Here is a 21,893-nt window from a genome sequence, read left to right as displayed (position 1 = left end):
AAGTCAATAAATCGTGGACAAATAGGCAAAATTCAATTTTTTATTTCGTTTCTTTGTAGGATGGGAATGTTTCAAAATAACACAAAAAATAAAGAGAAAGAGACAAATTAAAGAATAAAAAAAAAGCAATTTTCAATTTTGTAGTAAAATGTAAAAAATGAAGAAATAAAAAGACCAATGTTATTTGGTAACGACGTTTTTGGCCTTTGTAGAGACATCAACAACGAATTGCATTATTTCCTTAGTGGTCATAGAGTCCATTCGTTTTTCAACTTCACGTGTAAAGGCAGTATAACTTAACGCGTGCAAAGGCCGCTGAACAATTCCCGTTTCAACTTCGCTAGGATCTTTTACTTCACAATCCGGTTTGCTAGTCTTTTCCGGTGTTAGGTATTTTTCTATTATTTTTTCCACATCTAAAATACATTAAAGAGATGATATTTGAGCACTCTAGACAACCGTACACTAATCCATACTAAAAAATACTTTACCGTCATTCAGCGGAGAGCTCCTATCTTCAATAACATCCTTGTCTTCACCGCGCGTTTCAGCAACGAAGGGAATGTCTTCAACCTCTTTAGTTTCTTTGGGAACGGCGTCGCTGGCGCAAGTGCAGCTCCCCAAATGTTTACTTAGCGCGGCGACAAGCGTCTGCACTTTGGGTTCGAGCAAAGGCAACGAGTGAATGTCTAAAGGAGTTAATTTACACAATTCTCCGATGGAATGAATGTTTTTCGAAGTTAATAAGTCTTCCAGACTCTTGGCCCTGTAATTAATTAATAAATAAGGATCATTAATAATTCGTTTTAAAGTATAATTCCATTATATTCTCACCAGAAAGAAGACGTTAGATTGTGTAGAATTAATTGGACATTTTCCTGGCAATTAAGAAGTTGACTAAAGACGGGTTCCTGACTATCCAAGTCCAGCGTTTCTTCAGGACTCGCGCTAATTTCTCCCGTTAACTGTGAATTTGCTTCAATCGGTTCCTGGTGAAGAAACGTAATTACGGAACTCTAAGACATGAATAAATGAAGGATTATAATTTCCAATTACCACTAAAGGAGCCGCGGGACGTTCTTCCAAATTAACGTCAACAGCAACGGGTTCGTTAGGTTGTAATGGCAACAATCTCAAACGTCGTGGGGTTTTCTTTACCGAATCCACAACAAATTGTTCAGTTAATGGGTCCGCGAACGAGACTCGGCGTTGCTAAATAAAAGAATAAAGAATATAAAATTGTAACTTACTTGACCAATCAAATCAATGTTAACTATACTTTATTCGGTGGTGAGGGCGATTGATCAGACTTGGAATCGGACGTATTTTTGCGTTTATTTTTTAGTATCCCGGTCGTTGGAGAGTCACCGGAGAAAGCCGACGACGTTTTACTCTTTGGTGACGAATCTTTGGGAGAATATTCAACAACCCTCTTAGGAGAGGATGTATTGGATTTGCCAATGGCGGCTTGAAGCATTCTTTGGCTTCTCGAAAGAGGAGAACCTCCGACAAAAACCATCTTCTGCTTTTTAAGTTGATGAGGGGTCTTAGGAGGACTACGAGCGTCTACAAGGCGAATTACAATTAAGAGTTGTTAAAAGTACAGTAAGAAGGCGATAATTACCAGTCCATTCGTCAGTGTCTACTTCATCAAAAACGTTATCAATGTTCTCCATACCAGTGACAAACAGATCATTTGTCGAAGCGCTTGACGTACTCGGTTTGTCATTATTAAATCTATGAAACAAGAATGATGGTAAAGATTCGTTATTATTCTCTTCTTCCAGACACGAGGTCCTTGATAACTTACTCGTCACTAATGGCGGCAGCACTTTCGTGCAATTCTTTTTCTGATATTACGGTATTTTCCGTGGAGGCATTATCCGTTTCTTCACTAGTTTTGATTAATTGCTCTTGAACACCAACTTCGCTTTGAGGTACCGCTTCTTCATGTTCAAAAAGTTCTTTTTCGTTGTTAGGAACTTCATTTTTATTCAAAGATGTTGAGGTATCAGTCGTGTCACTTAGGTTTGACTCAACAGAGGTATCAATCAAGCGCGTAGTATCAGATGGTTTAGGTTCACAAACTAATTGAGATTCATCGATGTTTTCAACTTCTCGAGAATCATCAACAACAGCAGCTGCCTTTGGTTGTACAGTTTCAACAGTTTCCATTGTTGTAGGTTTCTCAACATTTTCCGTTGGTTTCTCTTCGTCAACATTTTCCACTAACTTAGGTTCATCAACAACAGCAGCAGCTGCGTTTGGTCGTACAGTTTCACCAGTTTCCATTGTTGTAGGATTCTCAACATTTTCCATTAACTCAGGTTCATCAACAACAGCAGCTGCGTTTGGTTGTACAGTTTCAACAGTTTCCATTGTTGTAGGATTCTCAACATTTTCCATTAACTCAGGTTCATCAACAACAGCAGCAGCTGCGTTTGGTTGTACAGTTTCAACAGTTTCCATTGTTGTAGGTTTCTCAATATTTTCTGTTGGTTTCTCTTCGTCAACATTTTCCATTAACTCAGGTTCATCAATGGTTTCTGGTGTTTTGGGTTGAGCAAAAGATTGCAGTAATTTGGACTCGTCAACACCCTCCAGTAATTTAGATTCGTCAGCGCCTTCCAAGAATTTAGTCTCGTCAAATGTTTTGACTAACTTAGATTCTCCGAAGACTTTGATGTCATCAAGTAACGTAGAATCGTCAACACTGTCGAGTGAGTTACTTTTATTGGCAGCTAACAAAGACTCGTCAATGGTTTCCATTGATTCATGTTCAACTGCGGGTTCATCAAAAATGTCCATTGACTTAGGCTCATGAGTGTCAAGGTCTTCTAATACTTCGGGTTCATTAACAATTTCAGTCACTGATTTTGATTCATGAACAGTTTCAATTTCTTTAAATCCATCCACACTTTCCATTGGCTCAACATTTTCAACTACCGTTTCCACCGACTTAGCCTCGTCAGCTTTCCGTGCAACATCGCCTTCCTCAGGATCAGTATCATTAGACGAGGACTCTGGGTGCGATGACGTTTTCTCAGGCTCAGATTCGTTAGACACCTTGGGTGTTTTCTTCTTCTGTTTCTTTTCTTTGGCTAGTTTGCTTTCGGAAACGGGGGTAACGATTTTGGTCCTCAAATTTAACCCGCTTCGCATTTGAAGTCTAGTGGATCGAGCGGGAGTCGATGGTTCATCATTGTGTGACTTCTAAAGGAGGAGGAAAAGAACCGATATAATCAAGTAGGCCTAATAATAATATTAAAAGTAAGTTTTTAAGTACCGATGAATTAATTTTTGTTTTGTCTTTTTTGGTGGACGTTGATGGCAAAGTGTCAATTATCTGCGTTCTTTTGGCGCTGGCCAGGACATCGTCGGGATTGTCCTTTTGAGGAGTCAAGGAAGAAAGAGTTGACTTAGGAACTTCAGGAATTTCAGCGCGACTTTCTAAGGAAGGCGCTTCTTTATCAGTCAGTTTAGAATCTTTCAATTCTGAACTTTTCTCGAGTGATTCCAGTTCAGGATTTTCATTTTCTTTAGTGTTTTCCAAATCCTGATCACTGGAGCCGAGAGACGCGTTACAAGTCTCGGGAATAATTGACGCGTCTTCATCAGCTGCTGGGGTCAATTTCATCCTTTTCTTTTCGGGACATTCGTCGGTGGAACTTAACGAGGACAAATTCCTCTTTCTACTATCTATGTTCTTTAATACTTCCGGTTGCTGCGATGGGCAACTGTCACCCGATATGTCTATGGTGTTTGGTAAAGTGTCGGCGTTTTCACTGTCTACGTCTATCACAACTGGTTCGGGTTTATCAGAAACTTCCTGATTCGAGACAATAAGGGAGGAATCTAATTTCGTAGGAACCGATATTAAATTCAAAAGTTCACTCGAACTGGTAGGTTCAACTGATTCTTCTTCCTTTCCTTTTTCCTCGGGAATTGACGGACACGCGATGGGGGTCAAACTAGCGGTCAATTTGTCACTAAGTTTTGGCACCGATACCTTTAGTTTCTTTCTTCCCAATGGGTACTTCAATTTCTCCATAGCTAATACAACTGGATTCTTCGTTTCTTTAGAAGACGAGGACCCGGAACTACTAGATGAGGTTTTTCGCGCCTTTTTCGCATCGGAGGGAGTAGTTTTCTTACCAGTCAAGGCTCGTTTCCGTTTTGTCGGCTCTAAAGGTACTATTTCGGATTCTAAAACCCCGCCTTCTTTGTATGGAAATGAAACTTCGCTAGAACTTTTGGGGACAACCGACTTTGAGGTGAACTTAACAGGGATTTCGGCGCTTTTATCAGGGATTTTGCTGAAATCCATAGATTGGGGTACTTCGAAAACGTCAAACTTATACGGTTGGACATCTTTGGGTTTGGGTGGCGTCGTCGAGGTAGCATTAAGATCCGATTCGGCAGTATCTCCACTTTGAAGTCTAATTTTCACGTCATCGAGGGTATTACTTTCGTTTTTACTTTCTACGCTGCTTTGTAACGACGCTTTCGCGTACCTTTCCTCAACTACATTGGACTGGACGCCTGGCACTTTGATCGGAGACTCATTAATGATAAGTGGCCTGCAAATTAAGCGAGATTACGACCTAATTAGCCTTATTCCTGATCAGCGCCACCTACTCATAGCGGCGACTTTGAGAACTACTGTAAATGGCAAGCCAATCAGATGCCGCTAAAATCTGGTGACGTCACTGACGGGCACTCTTTGGGGTCTTACCAAAAATGACGTCACCAGATTTTAGCGACATCTGATTGGCTTGCCGTTTACAGTAGTTCTCAAAGTCGCCGCTATGGGTAGGTGGCGCTGATCAGGAATAGGGTTAATTAAAGAAAAATATTAGTCTAATTCTTAATCCCTACTCTATTTGCGACAATTCATTTTCGCTGTTCGATGATGGAAAGTCTAAAGAGTCAGTGCGAGTATTTTGCGACAAGTCACTATACAATGATGGAATGAAGCTAAAAGAAAATCAAGAGGAACTTAACTTAGGTCAAAGTTGAAATAGGGCGGCGTACCTTTTCTCTTTCTTCGCTTCTTTTTGATGTTCAGTCAAGAGTTTAGGAGCTCCTTTTTTAGACGAATCAATTTTAACAAAGTCCTCATCGCGTAATTCGTCAAATGGAACTTTAAAAATGTCCTTTTTAGGTGTTTTCTCGGCTTTAATCGACTCTTTCTTCGACGACGGAGTTTTGGCGCTTGTTTTATAATTAACCTCCGATTTTTTAACAGATTTTTGAGAAGACGCGGGGGATTTCTTTATTGCTACCGAAGTTTTCCTCGGAGTTGACGTATCAGTAGGAACTTTCGCGCCGCTATCGGACGTGTTCAAGGAAGAATAACCAAACTTAAACCCGGTACTTGAAGTTTGACCTATTTCCCCTAAATCAGAAGACGAGCCTTCCGATTCAAAAATATTGGTACAAGCATTATTATCTTCCGGACTTGAAATATCCACCGCCATAACTAACGGAGGGACGGATTTCGCCAAGACTTTCCTGAAAAACAAAGAAAGAAAACGATATCGTGTTAATAAGGCGAATAATAGTAACGGCAATTTCATCATCTTTATTGACAATATTCTTTTAATAACAACTGTTTGTTGATAAAAGATTAATAAAAAACAAACTTGAAGGAGTCTGATAGTTTCAATTCGGCTCTTATCGGGGCAAAGACGGAGTTCCACAGTTTCCTAGCTTTGTCTTCGATACCAGTTGAATGTTGCAATGCCTTTTCTAATATCGGTGATAAAACATCAAAATGTTTCTGACCGCATATTCCGTGGGATTGACAACGTAAACGAAATTTATCAGCCAAAACTCGGAACATGTTTTCCACCTATTTATAAAAATCAAAATGTTTAATAGATTTGAAAGACTTAAAACGACTTAAGTTAATCGCTCCCAATTTAATTACTTTGTTTAGAAACTGAAGACTTCCAGATTTTTTAGCCGTGTGCGATAAGAGGAACACTATAGTTGGTGTTAAATGTTCGATCAAACTGAGAAGGACGTCAATGTTATTGACGTAAGTCACGAAACTCTCGAACAAATTAAAGCTAGTTTCTTGATAAGTTAAGAGAGCTTTATTCTTTTTGCGTTTACTGCAAGATTCTTCCAGCGTTACGCAGTTTTTCAAGACTTTATCGAGAAGTTTGCAGAGAGAGTGCAACGTCCCTAGAGGATCCGAGTTTTTCTTTTTCCCGACCGAAGATCGACGATTAAACGCTGGAAAGTTTTTAATAATTCATACGAGCTATAAGGAATTTCAATTTATTAATTATTATAATTACTCGAAGTGTTCAGTGGTTCAAAATTTATGGCTTCTAAAATAACCACGACGCATTGAGCTTGATGGCTCCAAAAATTAAGGCACGGCTATAAGTTAAATAAGTTAATATAACGCGCAAAGCCTATATTGTCCATTAACTAACTATACTTACGGACACGGACGTTTCCGACAACAGCGAGAGTTGGTTTGAGAGTTCTTCGCAGCAAGTATTGGGTTCAATGGACTCAATTTTACCCGAGTATTGGAAGAGAGCCTTACAAAGATTCTGCCAGCATTTTTCTTCCTTGGACTGAGCCGCCTGTACAGAAAACTGCATTATTCTTTTCTTAACAAAAAAATTAGCCTTATTCCTGATCAGCGCCACCTACCCATAGCGGCGACTTTGAGAACTACTGTAAGCGGCAAGCCAATCAGATGTCGCTAAAATCTGGTGACGTCACTGACTGGCACTCTCGGGTCTTACCAAAAATGACGTCACCAGATTTTAGCGACATCTGATTGGCTTGCCGCTTACAGTAGTTCTCAAATTCACCGCTATGGGTAGATGGCGCTGATCAGGAATAAGGCTAATTAACTTTAATTACAATTTCCAAACTGGGTTGACGAAGAAGTATTTTAGATGGAATTATAAGAGCTGATAGAATTGTCGAAAAATTGTGCTCCAACGTGTCCCCCATATTGACCTCCTGAGTCTAATGAAAACATTTGAAAGTTTACAACATTTTCAAATAAATCAAAATTCCAAAATGAAAAGCGCGAGTTACATTTTCAACTCTTTCAAATAAAGCTTCACTTATTTTGAGCCACATTTTCAAGAGGGTCTCCGATTGATTGTAGTTATCCTTCTCTTCACCACCGAATAAATCCTCCAATAACGTATAAACCGAGTTGAAGAACTTTAAGAAGGAACTATTTTCTTCAGCTCCGGCGATTGTGACTCGCGAAATTGTAGGAATAAAGCTGAAAGTAATTAATCTAATTAACTCTGAAAAGCGGGAGAATAAATTTGGTTTTTACAGAGAGTTTGCGAAAACGTGACTGATAAATTCCTTTTTCATCATTAACTTGAGGAAGGCAAAAGCGGGAACCATCTAAATAACACGAAATAAAAAAGTTGAATGCGATTCTGAATTGATCAACTGGCGCTTTATATTACAGTTACAGTCTCTGGGCTGTCGGAAGGCGGCCTCAAAGAGTGTGATGATAACAAACCAGATGGTAATGATCGGCAGATCTCATCAATCAATTTCTGAAGAATATTAATACTTTAATTTCAACCCTTAATGTTTTACGTTTCCTGCACTTTCCCTTTAAATACACTTCACTAACCAAGGAATTTCCAGGTTCCAAATACCCCTCTTTAATAACATTTTGAAAGAAATGGAGAATATTTGAAATTGTGTCCTGATTATCTTTCAATTCCTTGCTGACACACGACATTCGTTCCAAAACTAAATGTAACACGTATTGAGTTCCCTGACTCATTCTATGCTCTTTATATATTCCTATAACTGTTTTGCAATGTTTCAACAATTCGCTCGAGTGTCTTTGAAAGATTACATTAGGAATTGGCTCTTTCAATGATTCTAAAATTAAATTGAACGCAAAATTCATGTAAGATTAACTTAATGAAACATTAAATTAACATTAAGTAACTAACTAACTTGTAGAATTTTGTGGGGCTTTCTTTGGACTAGCCAAACCGACTGCGGATATTACGGGAAGTTCTAACAACCTTATCAAAATTTCGCATCCTTTCATTTGAACTTTTTTGAAGCGTGCGGGCTCGTCTAAATAATTTTAAATTAACATCGGCTCAAAATAAATTAAATCAATTGTATCGCGATGCGATATACTTAATGAGGTGCCTAAACGACTACTAGATGAGGCATTGGAATTATTCAAATTTATTTTGGCAGATACATCCGCTTGAATGTTGAGCGTACGATTTAAGAGTGGTAATATAATCTGTAGTAGAATGATTTGAAATTATTTAAAACTTTCAAGGGGGTATTTCTTAAATTAACACAACAAATTCTTACGGTAGAAAACTCCGAATGAAGTTTATCCTCCATTCTAAAGGCCAAATGCCACCAAGCTTCAAATCTAGCTACATTAGTCTCTTCAGTGTAGCTTTTCAAACTCAATAACGGTTGCATTAATAGTTTTATTCGTTTGGCAGAAACAAGGAGGTTTTTATCAAGGGCGAAATTGTTAATTAAACCTTCCCAAGTTTTATAGGAAGAAGTTTGAACATCAGGGATATTTATCTTGAATGCTTTTTCCAAAACAATCAGAAGGGAGTTTAATAGATTACGGTTTTTGTGAAGAGCCTAGATTGACCACAAACAATTTATATTAACTTAAAATCTCTCTGGTCAAGAAAACTATTGCGTAATCAGGGTTGCCACGGAATTTTCAGAACCAAATTCCCTGACTTTTCCAGGTTTTCCCTGACCTCCAAAGTTTAGTTTAATGCTATTCCTAAGGAGGAGGGTTGTTTGTTTACATTTTGCTTAATTTCTCGGCCCCTGTTTGTCGTAGCCCTAAGTTTTTAGTATGGTTGGATGGGGGACAAATTGGACTATAACATACTCAAATGACATCCCCGTATCTCTAGTAGAACCAGAGTTACGAGCCTGCAAAGTTGGGTCTAATGCTATTCCTATGGAGGGGTTGTTTGTTTACGTTTTGCCTAATTACTCGGCCCCTGTGTGTCGTAGGCCTAAGTTGTTAGTATGGTTGGATGGGGGACAAATTGAACTATAACATACTCAAATGACATCCCCGTATCTCTAGTAGAAACAGAGTTACGAGCCTGCAAAGTTGGGTCTAATGCTATTCCTATGGGGGGTTGTTTGTTTACGTTTTGCTTAATTACTCGGCCCCTGTGTGTCGTAGGCCTAAGTTTTTAGTATGGTTGGATGGGGGACAAATTGGACTATAACATACTCAAATGACATCCCCGTATCTCTAGTAGAAACAGAGTTACGAGCCTGCAAAGTTGGGTCTAATGCTATTCCTATGGGGGGTTGTTTGTTTACGTTTTGCTTAATTACTCGGCCCCTGTGTGTCGTAGGCCTAAGTTTTTAGTATGGTTGGATGGGGGACAAATTGGACTATAACATACTCAAATGACATCCCCGTATCTCTAGTAGAAACAGAGTTACGAGCCTGCAAAGTTGGGTCTAATGCTATTCCTATGGAGGGGTTGTTTGTTTACGTTTTGCTTAATTACTCGGCCCCTGTTTGTCGTAGCCCTAATGGTTTATTATGGTTGGATGGGGGGCAAATAGGACTATAACATATTCAAAGGACATCCCTGTATCTCTAGTAGAACCAGAGTTACGAGCCTCCAAAGTATAGTGTAATGTTAATCCTATGGAGGGGAGTATGTTCACGAACATTTTGCTTAATTACTCGGCCCCTGTGTGTCGTAGGCCTAAGTTGTTAGTATGGTTGGATGGGGGACAAATTGAACTATAACATACTCAAATGACATCCCCGTATCTCTAGTAGAAACAGAGTTACGAGCCTGCAAAGTTGGGTCTAATGCTATTCCTATGGAGGGGTTGTTTGTTTACGTTTTGCTTAATTACTCGGCCCCTGTGTGTCATAGGCCTAAGTTGTTAGTATGGTTGGATGGGGGACAAAATGGACTATAACATACTCAAATGACATCCCCGTATCTCTATTAGAAACAGAGTTACGAGCCTGCAAAGTTGGGTCTAATGCTATTCCTATGGAGGGGTTGTTTGTTTACGTTTTGCTTAATTTCTCGGCCCCTGTTTGTCGTAGGCCCTAAGTTTTCAGTATGGTTGGATGGGGGGTAAATTGGACTATAACATACTCAAAGGACATCCCTGTATCTCTAGTAGAACCAGAGTTAAGAGCCTCTAAAGTTTAGTGTAATGCTAATCCTATGGAGGGGGGTTGTTTGTTTACGTTTTGCTTAATTACTCGGCCCCTGTGTGTCGTAGGCCTAAGTTGTTAGTATGGTTGGATTGGGGACAAAATGGACTATAACATACTCAAATGACATCCCCGTATCTCTATTAGACACAGAGTTACGAGCCTCCAAAGTATAGTGTAATAAAGAATTCTAGACATTTTTAAGGATTGCTCTAGAGATTTCTGTGTTAAAAGAGGATGAGGAGAAACTTTCATTACTCTTTCAATAAAGACTTATCCCAAGAAATTCCCTGACTGTGCTGAAATTTTTAAAATTCCCTGACCCTTTCAAATTCCCTGACTTTTCCAGGTTATCCCTGACCCATGGCAACCCTGGTGATAACCTTACCGAGTCTAAGGTATTTAATATGATCATCCAATGTTTAAAAACATAATCGTGTTGACTAGTTTTGCACATTTCTATCATGTTTTTTGTAACATCCTTTAGGACAAGAACATTTTATGAAGTTTCATCATATAATAGAAGATGTAAGACTATTAGAAATAGAGTTAACTAACGCATAGAGGGTTTGACAAGACTGATATTAGAGTCTCGTTGGAGTCTTTCAACTGGTCCATGACCATACTAAACAAGTCACTGGCCATCTTACGAACTTCCTGGATGGGACTGCAGATGTTGTTCATAATCATTAGGACGACTCTTTCTTTTAGATTATCAAAACATTGTAATGACTTGGATTCATTCATAAGCCTAATGTTATTTAACAGTCAAAATTGCGTGTTAGGAACCATTAAAACTTTGAAAAACTGTTGAATAATGATTAGCAAAGGACCTTTTGCAAGCCTTCAAATGGGTGATGCTGGTTTGTTTGAAATTAGATGAACCATTTGCTTCGAGAAAAGCCTTAAATTCAATAATGCCAACACTTTTGGAAGGCGTGGTGGAGGTGGTTCCTCTTTCTCTTGCCATTGTTATTATCTATATTCAGTTGAGAAAAGAACTAAGGTGTTTAGGTGGTGCACTGCCAACTAACTAGTCTCCAAAGAGGAGTCAGTGTACAAAACACAACAAATACAGGTGGTCATAAGGCTGTAATAAATTACTTGTAGATTAAATGACAATTATTTTCTTACTGATATTGTTATCAATTTTGATGTAATTAGCTTGTCTGGAGGTGGCAAACTGATTGACGATAGTCGCGTCTTCTTGACCCTTCCCAAGTTCCCAGTAACGGGATTCTGGACTGGAAGTCAGGCTTTACAACTAGCCTAGGCTTCCCATAAAACTTTTAACAACGCCAGAAATATTAACACATGATAAACTATTTAACGACTAAATTAAAGCATTGAAACGTATTAAACCGCTGTTTTTATAAGCCGCAACTATACGTCTTTCCGCGTCTTTAAATGAATGGTTGCAGGTAACTCTTCATCCTTCAGACTCGAACAAACGTTTGAGAACTGAAAAAAAGAAATTGCGCTGCATGCATAAGCCTGCCTGCATTTGGCATTCCCGGCTTTCCCGCTTATTTTTTACCTTAACCCTTGAGCCTTTAGTTAAGCCTTCTAGATCGCGCGCGTTTTAATACCCGCTGCCCACGTTTTACCTTTAATGCACTGATTGGCGGACATTGTAAGAGCGAGCGCGTGATCTAAGAGGCTATGGTAAACCGGTAGTCACATGGTCCTTAACATGCAGGATGAAAGACCAAATTATTTTTTTTTTGAAAATAACCTACATTTATCCTTTTAAAGTATTTAATAAAGTAAAAAATATAATTTTTGGATAATAAATATTTGAAATTTCCAAAAATGGCAAAGATTTTGGTACTTGCAATGATATATTTAACGAACTACATTACCACGCGCTACTTTATTCATGGCGGGAAACTTAAATATTTTCCAAACCACGTGCTTTCATACTTTTTGGAAAAAGGGCGTTAAAAACTTAAAAACTTTCAATAAAAGACAATTTAGGCATACATAAGGTTAAAAATTATCTTTTATATCAATTAGAAAATTGTAAAAAGGTGTTGATTTTGATTAATAATTTCAAGTGTGTCTCGGTGTATGAAATGGACTCGCATTACTAGAATCAATGGGACTAGAATCGGTGTAAGGCGATCTAAAACCTCCGTGACTAGACGTCAAATTTTCATCCGGTTCAGGTGACCTTGGAATTTTAGGTCTGGAACTGAAAGCCAATGCAAATTCTTGCGCGCTAAAAAATACCTTATTCAATTTTTAGGCCTTGGTTACTAAAAATGATCTGAATTATTAATTACTGAACGCCATCCACGTTATAAACTCCGGGATTCGCGATTGTTTCCGCTTCTATTATAACTTTAGAAGGTTCTCCCGTTAATCTTCTAACGAGTTCTGTAGCCACAGCATCTAATTCTTAGGATAATTTTTATTACTCTTAATTAATATACTTAAATTAAAAAAGTAATTAACGATTTCAATCCAAAAACGGAAGAAATTAATTAATTAACTCACTAAGCTGTTTAGCGTTTTTCTTATCATCAATATTCTGAGAGCCAAGATCTTGACTAAATTAATTTAAAAGTTATTCAATAAAGAACTATTTTTAATTAGCTTAATTTGAATAATAAATGCACCTGTATTTTTTTAATTGATTGTTTTGTTTGGTGGTAATACTTTTCACCTGAATAAAGAATTAATCATTTTATTAAAATAAATTAACCTTTATTTTCATTTAATCTTATCTAACATATCGTGAACTTAGTAATTTTTCTCCCGAAATATCATTAGGGCCAGATATAACGGGATCGTCGCAGTCAATTTCAGGTTCAATTTCTATTTCTTCTTCATCTTCGTCATCCCCATCTTCATCATTTGATTCATTTTCATCTTTATCGTCTAAAATAATTAATTCTCTTTTAAATATAGACCTATTTAAGTTTTTAGGTGAAATTAACTAACCAGAGAGTAATTTAGTTAAGACGTAATTAACCTGCCGCGAACTATCAAGATTCATGCGTTCTTTGGCTTTTTCTAAGGCATCTTTCAGGCCCTGAGATATTAATTAATTAATTAACCTTTTGTAATTAATAATTATCAACTCCGTATTATTTAAAATATTAATAAATAACTGTACCATTTCTCTGGCTTTATTGCGAATTTCACTATCAGTTAAAATGCTAAAAAGACCACCATTAACGTAAGGAAGAATCTAAAACGCGTAAAACGTTTCATTTTATTTAGTTTTAATTTGAGAAAAGTTCAGGTAACGTAAAGGAAAAATATTAAAAATAATAAATAAATGACAATACGATAATTAGCATTTAATTAGTCTTAAAAACGGGGACTATTGCGCCATCCGCCATTGCTTTAGTGGCGTCTGCTAGTCAGAACCTCTTACCTTTACGGGATTGGTTGAATTCTCACAGGCAGAGAGAGGTAGGAGTAAGGCAGGGCATAGCCCACTCGATCACGCGCGTAAGCGGTTCGGTTTAGCAAAGGCGGCGCGGTAGTCCTCGTTTTTAAGAAGCTAATTATTTTGTATATTTTTTTAATATTTTAAATTATTTTTCCTTTTATATTTGGAAAAGGGCCGTTCTTTTAAAAGCTAATCTATAATGTTACTGAACATACCTCAACATTATTAAAATTGAGAAGATTGATAAAGAGCTGGAAAACTCTATTCAACATTGATTTGCAAACGTTTCTACCAGAAACGGTTAAACATAAATTCATAAGTAACGCTGTTGAATACTCGAGACAATAAGGATCTAGGTCTTCAACGCGTTCCAAAGTCGATACTAGCCATTCTATCATTCCCTTTTCAATCATATTCAGCTGAAGATTACGCCTAAAATACGCATTAATATAGTTTTAACGCAATTAGACTTAATTTAGGCAATTAAAACCTTAGACTAAGCTTTTGTAGAACACCCAGAATCATATTTCGAGTTATAGAGTCGTTAGTTTTAGTTTGAAGAACGTGATCTTGCAAAGATATAAGAAGCTCGGGACAAAGAGACAAATAAGAGCGTCCTAATTAAATGATATTTAGAGTTAGTATTAATTTTCTTTTAATTAAAGCCTTTGGGGGGGGGGGTAAGAAAAGAGCGAGAGATACCTTTTTGAAAAGAAGCGATAGCGTTAAGAAATCTTGAGAGACTTTGAAGAAGAGCTTTGTTGTTAGTTTTAACTAATTGCACTATTTGTTGCTAAGATTTGATCGAAGGTTTATATTAATTATTAATTATAAAAGTATAAACGATGTGAATAAATTCATAATTAATTACCCAAAAGAGAGACGGTTTTTGGCAACCCAAGACATCGTTAGAAATATAACTTGATAATACAATTTCTTTTTGTTCTTCAGTGCCCGCTTTTGTTAATCTCCAACGTAAAGCTTGCAATAATAAAGCTTTATTTCGCGGTTCTAAGATAACCAGGTCGCGTTTAATTTTTTCAAAGTCCAAATTGACAAGAAATGGATCTAAAACTTCCCTAAACATTATTTATTAAATAATTAATTAATTTCAGATAACATAAGATTATGTCTTAAAAGAACGGCCTTTTTCTAAACATAAAAGGAATGAAATATTTATAAAAAATAAATGTCTTATTACAAAATAATTAGCCTTTAATTTAGTCTTAAAAACGTGGACTACCGCGCCGCCATTGCTTTTGTGACGTCTGATAGCCACTCCTAAGTTGATTGGTTGAATTCTCAATTCCCACAGGCTGAGAGAATAGCCCACTCGATCACGCTCGTAAGTAGACGCCACTAAAGTAATGGCGGATGGCGCGGTAGTCCTTGATAGGTTTTAAGACTAAATAAATGCTAATTATTTTTTAATAAGAGATAATTTATTTATTTTTTAATATTTAATTCCGTTTATATTTAGAAAAAGGCCATTCTTTTAAGGTATAACAAATAATATATATTATTAATTTATAACTATACTAACGACGACTGTTTATGAAGAAAATCTTTCATTTGTTGCGCCATAGAAAAAGTACCGGATGATAAATGATTTTCTATTAAATTTGCGCGTTCAGGTTCATTTTGAAGTTGGAAAAGTTCAGGAAAACGAGATGAAGCCTTGGCCAATAAATTATCAATGTTTTGCTAAAAAAATTAATAATTATAGTTTTAAAAGTTGTAGGCCTAATTAATTAAGTTTGCGATAATAAACAATACCAAATCTCCTTTTACAGCGGCTTCAACAGCCAAAACTAAATCAGCGGCGACTAACATCAATTTTTGATGATCTTCTTGCAATCTTACGAGTTGACGCGATTTCAGAGAACACAATTTCTCAACATCCTCAAGATTTGTTTCGGTTGTTTTAAGTTCCCTTTTAACATCGTCAAACGCTTGATTACTGGCATTCTATAAAAGATACCGATTAATTTAAAGTGAAAACTTAATTTTAAACGAGTTATACGTAGAGTTGAATCAATTGAGGTTGATAATTAGCGTCATCCATCTCTTTGACACATTTCCAGATGAATGTGTCGAGATTATTACGTAATTCCGTCACCCAAAACTCCTTTAAAAGAACACATGAAATCACGGTTATGATATTATAGTACTCATTTAAGAGCATTTACGTCAAAAAGATCCTTGAAAGACGGATGTTCTCTGGGATCGTGAACGTATGGTAAAGCAAAATAAGGTAAAATATCTGGCATGTGACTTAAATTGGAGCCTTTTGTTTCTAAATAATATCTGAAATAATACATGGCTTCGGACGCTACATCTGACACCTGAAATTAAAATAAAATCTTACACTCTGCGATGGCACTAATTAATTAATGTCCATTTAATTAAATACCCATTCATCCTTTCTTCTTAGAGGTGCAACAGCAAAATGTACTTGAATTTGAAATTCAATTTTCTGGCATTCAAGACTAGTTTCGCGTGTTTCTTCGCTAATAGCCGCTTCCCATAAGCTAAAAAAATCCGATCTATTGCCATCATCGAAGGATTTTAACAAATCATTCTTTGTTTTGGTTATTTTGTCATTTTTGGAATCTTTTGATAATTCTTGAATTGGTTTCCCAATTTTCAGGCATTCTTTTTCAAATAATTGGGCTAATTCCTCTAATTGTATATATTCTAAATACTTAAAAATTATTTTATACCAATAAATAGATTCAAAACCATATATTTGAATTATTTAAAATAATTTAATTATAATAATTACCTCTTTAACTATGGCATTTAATTCGCCATCAATCGACGATATCAAACCAGACATCATTTGGCATAATTAAAACACGAATCTACATTATTTAATTAAAATAAAACACGTTTGCCGACGGCTCTAAGCGAACGGCAACCACAACAAATAACGGTACTATCGGGGTCGACGTCCCTTATAGTTCCCCCCAGTACTTTTACCTTATGTTGTCGTATTGCCGCGGTGTAATAATACAATTTTATTCGGGAGAAAACACTTTAAGATAAATCTAATTTACAAAGCGGTCCCTATTATAAATTAAACAAGTAAAATTATGTATTATGTTAAATAAGTTGTCATTAATTTAAGAGTAATTTATATAATTACACTTATAAGGTTATGCACGAATGCGTCGGTTCAACCAATAGTGCTTTCAGGTTACATTGTCGCATTCGCATTCTGCTATAGCCCACTCGATCTCGCGCATGGAGATGCGTCTAAGGCAAGGTTAGTAAAGTATAAGGCACCTCTCTCTAAAATCGAATTAACGAACGTAGAAGTGTCTATAGAGTGTAAATTGTCTATAAATTTAAAAAAAAGGCGCCAAAATACTACGTAAATAAGCAAAATAACGAAACTACTCATTTCCAAGTTTTTTTAATTTAGATTTTTTTACCAAAACATTTTTTACAAAGCCAAACAGTGGTCAATTGACGGTTCTTATTAATTTTTTTTTCTCACAATATTATTATTTTTTTTTTTCTTTTCCGTTTCACCTTTCTCATAATTACACTTTTTTTCATTTATTTATTTGTGATAGCAACAATTTAAACTGCCTGAAATATAATACTTTATACATCTTCGAAGGAAGGGGAATTTTATTGACAAAGCTTATTGTTTATTTAGAGATTTTTTTCCTTTCATTTACTTAAAAAAACTTAAAAATATTGAGTATAAAAATTTCATATTATTGGAGGTGTTTGTTTGTTTTTTTCTTCTTCTTTTTTCGCTATTTTGATTAAAATTAAAAAGCCAGCCACGTATTTCCTTAATTAATTTTGTTAACCCTAATTATATAATTTATCCCGTTTTAATTCCTTAATTTTAATTCAATACAATTAAACTTAATTAATGTTTTTTAAATGTTAAAGAAACACTTTAACAGCACCTTTATTACAAACTATGTCATACAAAAAAATCTACCTAAAATATAACATCGCATCGCAAACCAGTAGTTTTTTTTTTTTCCTTTTCTTTCATCAAAGACGTAACAAATTTGTTTATTTTTTTATCTCTTTTAAAAAATAACTCGATACAAATTGTAATTTCAGGGGAAAAAAAATTTAATTATTTATTATTAAAAATAATTAGTTAATATTAGCGGATTTCAATTTTTGTCTATTTTTTTTAGGGCCAAAAAAAAAACCTAAAAAAAAATTGTAGAGAAGAAAATAGGATTTTTTTGTCAACTTTTGTATTTTTTTTAGGCCAAAAAAAAATATTGTTTAGCGGAGTAGAAAACGAAGCTTTCTAATATTTAATTATTTATTATTAAAAATAATTAGTTAATATTAGCGGATTTCAATTTTTTGTCTATTTTTTTTAGGGTCAAAAAAAAAAACCTAAAAAAAAAAAAAAAATGTAGAGAAGAAAATAGGACTTTTTTTGTCAACTTTTGTCTATTTTTTTAGGCCAAAAAAAAAACAATTGTTTAGCAGAGTAGAAAATGAAGCTTTCTAATATTTAATTTAATCCCCCAATTATAAAATAACATTTCTCTTTTCTTTATTTAATAAAGTGGGAAAATAGACCTTTTTTTTATTTATTATAATTGAATAATTAAAACATTGCCTACATTTAAGTTAATTAATTATCTTTTAATAGCGCGTCGTTCATTTAACTTTTATCTTAAAGTCAAAAATGTAATGTTCCATTAGCTTATTGAATCATTTATTTAATTTTGAATATTTCTTTTACCCCCCAAAGAAAATTAAATTAAATTAACTATTTCAAAATTAATAGTTAATTAATGAATATAAGAAAAAAAAAAAAAAATAATTAAAATAAAGAAACAATTCTAATTCTTCATCTTACAACTCATCTGATTACAATCAGAGAACGAATAAATGAAAGAATGAATTATAAAAGAATAAAGATTAAAGTCTGTAATTAATTAATTAAACTAATTAATTAATTAATTGTCTAAGTTCCACTTGAACATTTAGACTCGATAATTTTTAATTTTTCATTTAATTGTTGCGGAAAATGGCAGCAAATACCGGCTTTTGATTTTTAACAAACAGCGAGCGAATGAATAAACCATATATTTTAATTAATTTTGTTATTGTAAATTTAGTAATTCAGATTTTACATGTAGGTTTCTTTTCTTTTCTTTTGTTAATAAGAATTAGAGCATTCCTTTAAAGGGAGTTTTTATTTTGGTTTTTTAATTTTTCATTTAAAGGGGGAAAACATAGTTACTATTTATATAGATCTTAATTAAGCTAGCATTAATCCGTTCGCGATTAGATGAGGGAATCGGTTGTTGTGGTTTTGTTTTTAATTTTTCTTTATATAATCTAAAAGTTTGGAAATGGATATGACAAAAAGACAAAAAAAAAAGAAAACAAACAAAGAAAAACCTTTGGTTGGTAATTAATTAATTAAATAGTAATTAAATCCTAAGAAGAAGAAAATAAACGAAACAGAAAAATAGACAATTTAATCCCACTGTTTGTAAAAAAGTACTAAAACAAGTACTCGGAGACGGAGAGACAGAGAGAGGAGAAAAACACAAAAAGACCCATGACCACCAGTTAAATTTTGTTATTTTCTTATTTTTTAAAAAAATGCGGCACAAATCAGTTCAGTTTTCTTCCTTCGCCATTTTTTTTTTTTTTTCACATTGTTATTTACTTTTTTTTTTATTAATTCTTTCCAAAATAATTAAAAAAGACCAAACATATTAAATTTGTTTTTTTTTTAGCTAGGCCCTCTTATTTGTTTTTTTTTTCATCCCTTATTTCACTCCCTTTATTTTTGACTCGTGCTGTTTGTTTGCTAGATTTTGGTTGTTTAATTTGTGTTCTTGCAAGCAATGATTGCTTCTTCACCAACAGCGGCCATGACAGTTACCTTTGGGGTTTTAATTAAAATAAGTGTTTTTTAATTAAAAATTGATTTATTTCTTGGTTTAAAAGAAAATAGGTCCAAATTTTAAAGAATTTCAGCAATTTTGGCCTAATTTTAAAGAATGTCAGCAATTTTGGCCTAATTTTAAAGAATGTCAGCAATTTTGGCCTAATTTTAAAGAATGTCAGCAATTTTGGCCTAATTTTAAAGAATGTCAGCAATTTTGGCCTAATTTTAAAGAATGTCAGCAATTTTGGCCTAATTTTAAAGAATTTCAGCAATTTTGGCCTAATTTTAAAGAATGTTAACAATTTTGGCCTAATTTTAAAGAATGTTAACAATTTTGGCCTAATTTGAAGGTTTTAAAAAATAGTACATTTGGTCAAAGTTCAAGTATGTTTTAGGGATATTTTGTTTTGAAGGTTTTAGGCCTAAAAGAGTTGACAAAGGGATACAAAAAGCATCTTTAACCCCGCCCCTTACCTAACCCAAGTTAAAGGTCATACTTACAATAACAGTTACATCTTCCTTAACAAATTCTTCACGTATTTTTGTACCCAACTCTCCTTCTGGAATTCTAAGATCATCCCTAGTGTCACCTTTGTCATTCATGAGTGTAGCAAAGCCGTCATCACTAATATCAATGAGCTAAAGGAAACAAAAAATTAAACCATAAACAATCAAATCACTTTTCATTGTAAAATGGTCAAATTAACCCAAAAAAAAAAAACTGACCTGGAAATCATTACGAGTGACATTGGGTACGTCAATATTATGGGTTGAAGGACACAAGTCTTCATATTTTTTATTAGTGAATATGTCTAAACCAACTAGATGTACCTAAAACCGACCGGGTTAAAACACTTATTTAATTAGTTTTTTTATTTAAAAGGATTTGTAATTAACTTTATAGTACCTTGGCATGACCGTGTTTACCGGTCTTGGAGGTGCTCATTTCCATAATTCTACACGGGCGATTTTTCAACATTACAAAACCATTTTTTCTAAGGGCAGAGCATTGAATTGGATAAGTGCTAGAGGCTCCGGCACTAGCTTCAACGTAATCATCATCTCCGTCCATATTTGTGTTATCTCAAGGAGACAGATCTCTGAAATTAAATATCTCCTATCAAAACTACCGAAGTTTAAGAGGTTTTTTATTTTTTGTGGTGAAATATCAGTCTCAATACTACTATGTTTCCTAATCCTGTAGAAACAATTATATTTAAATTTAGGTGGAGGGTTAAAAGGGAAAGGATTAAGGATGTGGTGGTGGGTTCTAAATGATCAGATAAAAATGTTCCCCACATTTTTAAGTTTCTAATAAGAATAACTTTAAATAAACTTTTATAAATTTAAAGAAACTTCGCTGTACACGTGTGAGATACAACAATGAAGCAGCTTTGGGCTCCGCTCCGTAAATATTTCTAACAGGTTTTTGAAACGAGGGCCTAATATTAGCCTAACTTAACCAAGGGTTACGACTGTGAGTCGGGATTTAGGGTTATTTTCTAAGCCTAACCGGGTTATACCGAACAAAAAGCGTGATTAAGCGAATAACGGCAAGCAAAGTACACACCTCTGAATTGTGGGCGATTTAAAAATAATAACTAATTGATATCTAGAGCGTAATTTGTAATTATAAACTCAATTCGCCTTTTCAAAGTAAAAAATGCGTTTTTTATCGCAGACTACCGCAACATGGCGGTAATGTCATGATGGCGGCAATTTCTCCACGCGGTCCCTCTCTTTAGGCAGGCTTCTAAGCAAGGCTTAGGAGAGAGAAATATAGAGAAATACTTACCAAAGAAGCGATTATATTAAGAAATTAAGCGGTATTAAAATGCAGCGATAGATAAAATAAGGAATTTTTCAAGAGCGGCCTTTTCTAAATAGGAATTTTCGCATGAAAGAAACCTACTTACATGTGACTACAATCGGAGACTGGAAGAACGCGAGGCGAGGGTGGTTCCAGTACGCATGCGCTTATGCGTCACGTCACTCACTCACCACCACGTTGCAATTATAGGGCTTCTAATAACAAAGTGCACGTAAATCTAAATTGCCGAAAAGTTTCTTTTTCAGCTTCAAGTTTTATATTTTTTATTTCTGATAAAAAAATATGTATGAAATTGAAAAATAAAGCGTAATTTAACTCGACTATATTTTAATTATTGTCTTGCCGTGAAAGAAAAATTACCAAAAACAGATAGAAAATATATATTATATGGAGTTACGTTGTTATTGAATTGAAAAGATATATATTTTTCCCAAGAAAAGCCGCCCGTCCGGGAGAGATAATAGAACTCCCAATCATATTACCCAATAGAAACCGGTCTCTCAGCTTGGGGCACCTTTTTCGAACCAATAGTTACTTT

At 34.9% G+C, this 21,893-nt stretch overlaps 3 protein-coding genes across 9 annotated transcripts; all 3 read right to left on the bottom strand.

Annotated features, from left to right (window-relative positions):
* Positions 1–22: 22 nt before the first annotated feature.
* LOC149709750 (uncharacterized) lies at positions 23–11,722 on the bottom strand. 4 transcript variants are annotated; one of them, XM_089857729.1, is made up of 27 exons: positions 11,354–11,722; positions 11,053–11,198; positions 10,778–10,970; positions 10,608–10,700; positions 8,350–8,640; positions 8,164–8,275; positions 7,972–8,097; positions 7,637–7,893; positions 7,464–7,556; positions 7,325–7,398; positions 7,072–7,267; positions 6,892–6,999; positions 6,459–6,617; positions 6,309–6,393; positions 5,933–6,243; positions 5,646–5,854; positions 5,035–5,514; positions 4,879–4,977; positions 3,287–4,580; positions 2,328–3,213; positions 1,811–2,237; positions 1,625–1,737; positions 1,280–1,566; positions 1,057–1,212; positions 835–989; positions 492–766; positions 23–416 (listed from the first exon to the last, which is right to left on the bottom strand). In XM_089857729.1, the coding sequence occupies exons 2-27, from the start codon at positions 11,187–11,189 to the stop codon at positions 181–183; spliced, it is 6,852 nt and encodes a 2,283-aa protein (XP_089713855.1). In that variant the 5' UTR covers positions 11,190–11,198; positions 11,354–11,722; the 3' UTR covers positions 23–180. The 4 variants fall into 4 exon arrangements, with proteins under 4 accessions (XP_089713855.1, XP_089713853.1, XP_089713852.1 ...); XM_089857727.1 differs by having other exon boundaries at positions 1,811–3,213; positions 7,470–7,556; XM_089857726.1 differs by having other exon boundaries at positions 1,811–3,213; positions 11,354–11,721.
* Positions 11,723–12,203: 481 nt separating this feature from the next.
* LOC149709749 (lisH domain-containing protein ARMC9-like) lies at positions 12,204–16,894 on the bottom strand. 2 transcript variants are annotated; one of them, XM_089857754.1, is made up of 17 exons: positions 16,408–16,894; positions 16,036–16,326; positions 15,812–15,967; positions 15,646–15,750; positions 15,399–15,590; positions 15,166–15,326; positions 14,494–14,701; positions 14,325–14,415; positions 14,113–14,239; positions 13,838–14,054; positions 13,341–13,415; positions 13,166–13,256; positions 12,954–13,102; positions 12,841–12,887; positions 12,719–12,771; positions 12,505–12,613; positions 12,204–12,440 (listed from the first exon to the last, which is right to left on the bottom strand). In XM_089857754.1, the coding sequence occupies exons 1-17, from the start codon at positions 16,462–16,464 to the stop codon at positions 12,272–12,274; spliced, it is 2,298 nt and encodes a 765-aa protein (XP_089713880.1). In that variant the 5' UTR covers positions 16,465–16,894; the 3' UTR covers positions 12,204–12,271. The 2 variants fall into 2 exon arrangements, with proteins under 2 accessions (XP_089713880.1, XP_089713879.1); XM_089857753.1 differs by having other exon boundaries at positions 12,505–12,619; positions 16,408–16,893.
* Positions 16,895–17,024: 130 nt separating this feature from the next.
* Positions 17,025–21,564, bottom strand: eEF5 (eukaryotic translation elongation factor 5). 3 transcript variants are annotated; one of them, XM_089857790.1, is made up of 5 exons: positions 21,441–21,564; positions 20,432–20,624; positions 20,251–20,355; positions 20,026–20,163; positions 17,025–19,518 (listed from the first exon to the last, which is right to left on the bottom strand). In XM_089857790.1, exons 2-5 carry the CDS (start codon positions 20,594–20,596, stop codon positions 19,459–19,461), a joined length of 468 nt encoding a protein of 155 aa, XP_089713916.1. In that variant the 5' UTR covers positions 20,597–20,624; positions 21,441–21,564; the 3' UTR covers positions 17,025–19,458. The 3 variants fall into 3 exon arrangements, with proteins under 3 accessions (XP_089713916.1, XP_089713917.1, XP_089713918.1); XM_089857791.1 differs by having other exon boundaries at positions 21,320–21,466; XM_089857792.1 differs by lacking the exon at positions 21,441–21,564 and adding an exon at positions 21,095–21,244.
* Between the last annotated feature and the right edge of the window lie 329 nt (positions 21,565–21,893).

Source organism: Phalangium opilio, unplaced genomic scaffold, assembly GCF_054372755.1.
Source record: "Phalangium opilio isolate 3A_F unplaced genomic scaffold, DU_Popi_V2 ptg000011l_1, whole genome shotgun sequence".
NCBI lineage: Eukaryota > Metazoa > Arthropoda > Arachnida > Opiliones > Phalangiidae > Phalangium > Phalangium opilio.
The sequence above is the reverse complement of the archived record's forward strand: the minus strand, read 5'-3'. Positions and strand labels throughout refer to the sequence as shown.

Bases quoted from the DNA above. Each gene is read 5' to 3' on its own strand.
- LOC149709749 (XM_089857753.1), bottom strand. From the start codon at position 16,464: ATGATGTCTGGTTTGATATCGTCGATTGATGGCGAATTAAATGCCATA. The intron at 13,416-13,837 runs GTATGTTCAGTA...TACGCGTTTTAG, and splicing joins TCAATTTTAATAATGTTGAG to ATTCTTCCTTACGTTAATGG. The intron at 12,888-12,953 runs GTTAGATAAGAT...TTCTTTATTCAG, and splicing joins AATTACTAAGTTCACGATAT to GTGAAAAGTATTACCACCAA.
- eEF5 (XM_089857790.1), bottom strand. From the start codon at position 20,596: ATGGACGGAGATGATGATTACGTTGAAGCTAGTGCCGGAGCCTCTAGC. The intron at 20,356-20,431 runs GTACTATAAAGT...GGTCGGTTTTAG, and splicing joins GTAAACACGGTCATGCCAAG to GTACATCTAGTTGGTTTAGA. The intron at 20,164-20,250 runs GTCAGTTTTTTT...TGTTTCCTTTAG, and splicing joins TCACTCGTAATGATTTCCAG to CTCATTGATATTAGTGATGA.
- LOC149709750 (XM_089857726.1), bottom strand. From the start codon at position 11,189: ATGGCAAGAGAAAGAGGAACCACCTCCACCACGCCTTCCAAAAGTGTT. The intron at 8,098-8,163 runs GTATATCGCATC...AAAATTATTTAG, and splicing joins TCGTTTAGGCACCTCATTAA to ACGAGCCCGCACGCTTCAAA. The intron at 7,557-7,636 runs GTTAGTGAAGTG...AATATTCTTCAG, and splicing joins TGGAACCTGGAAATTCCTTG to AAATTGATTGATGAGATCTG.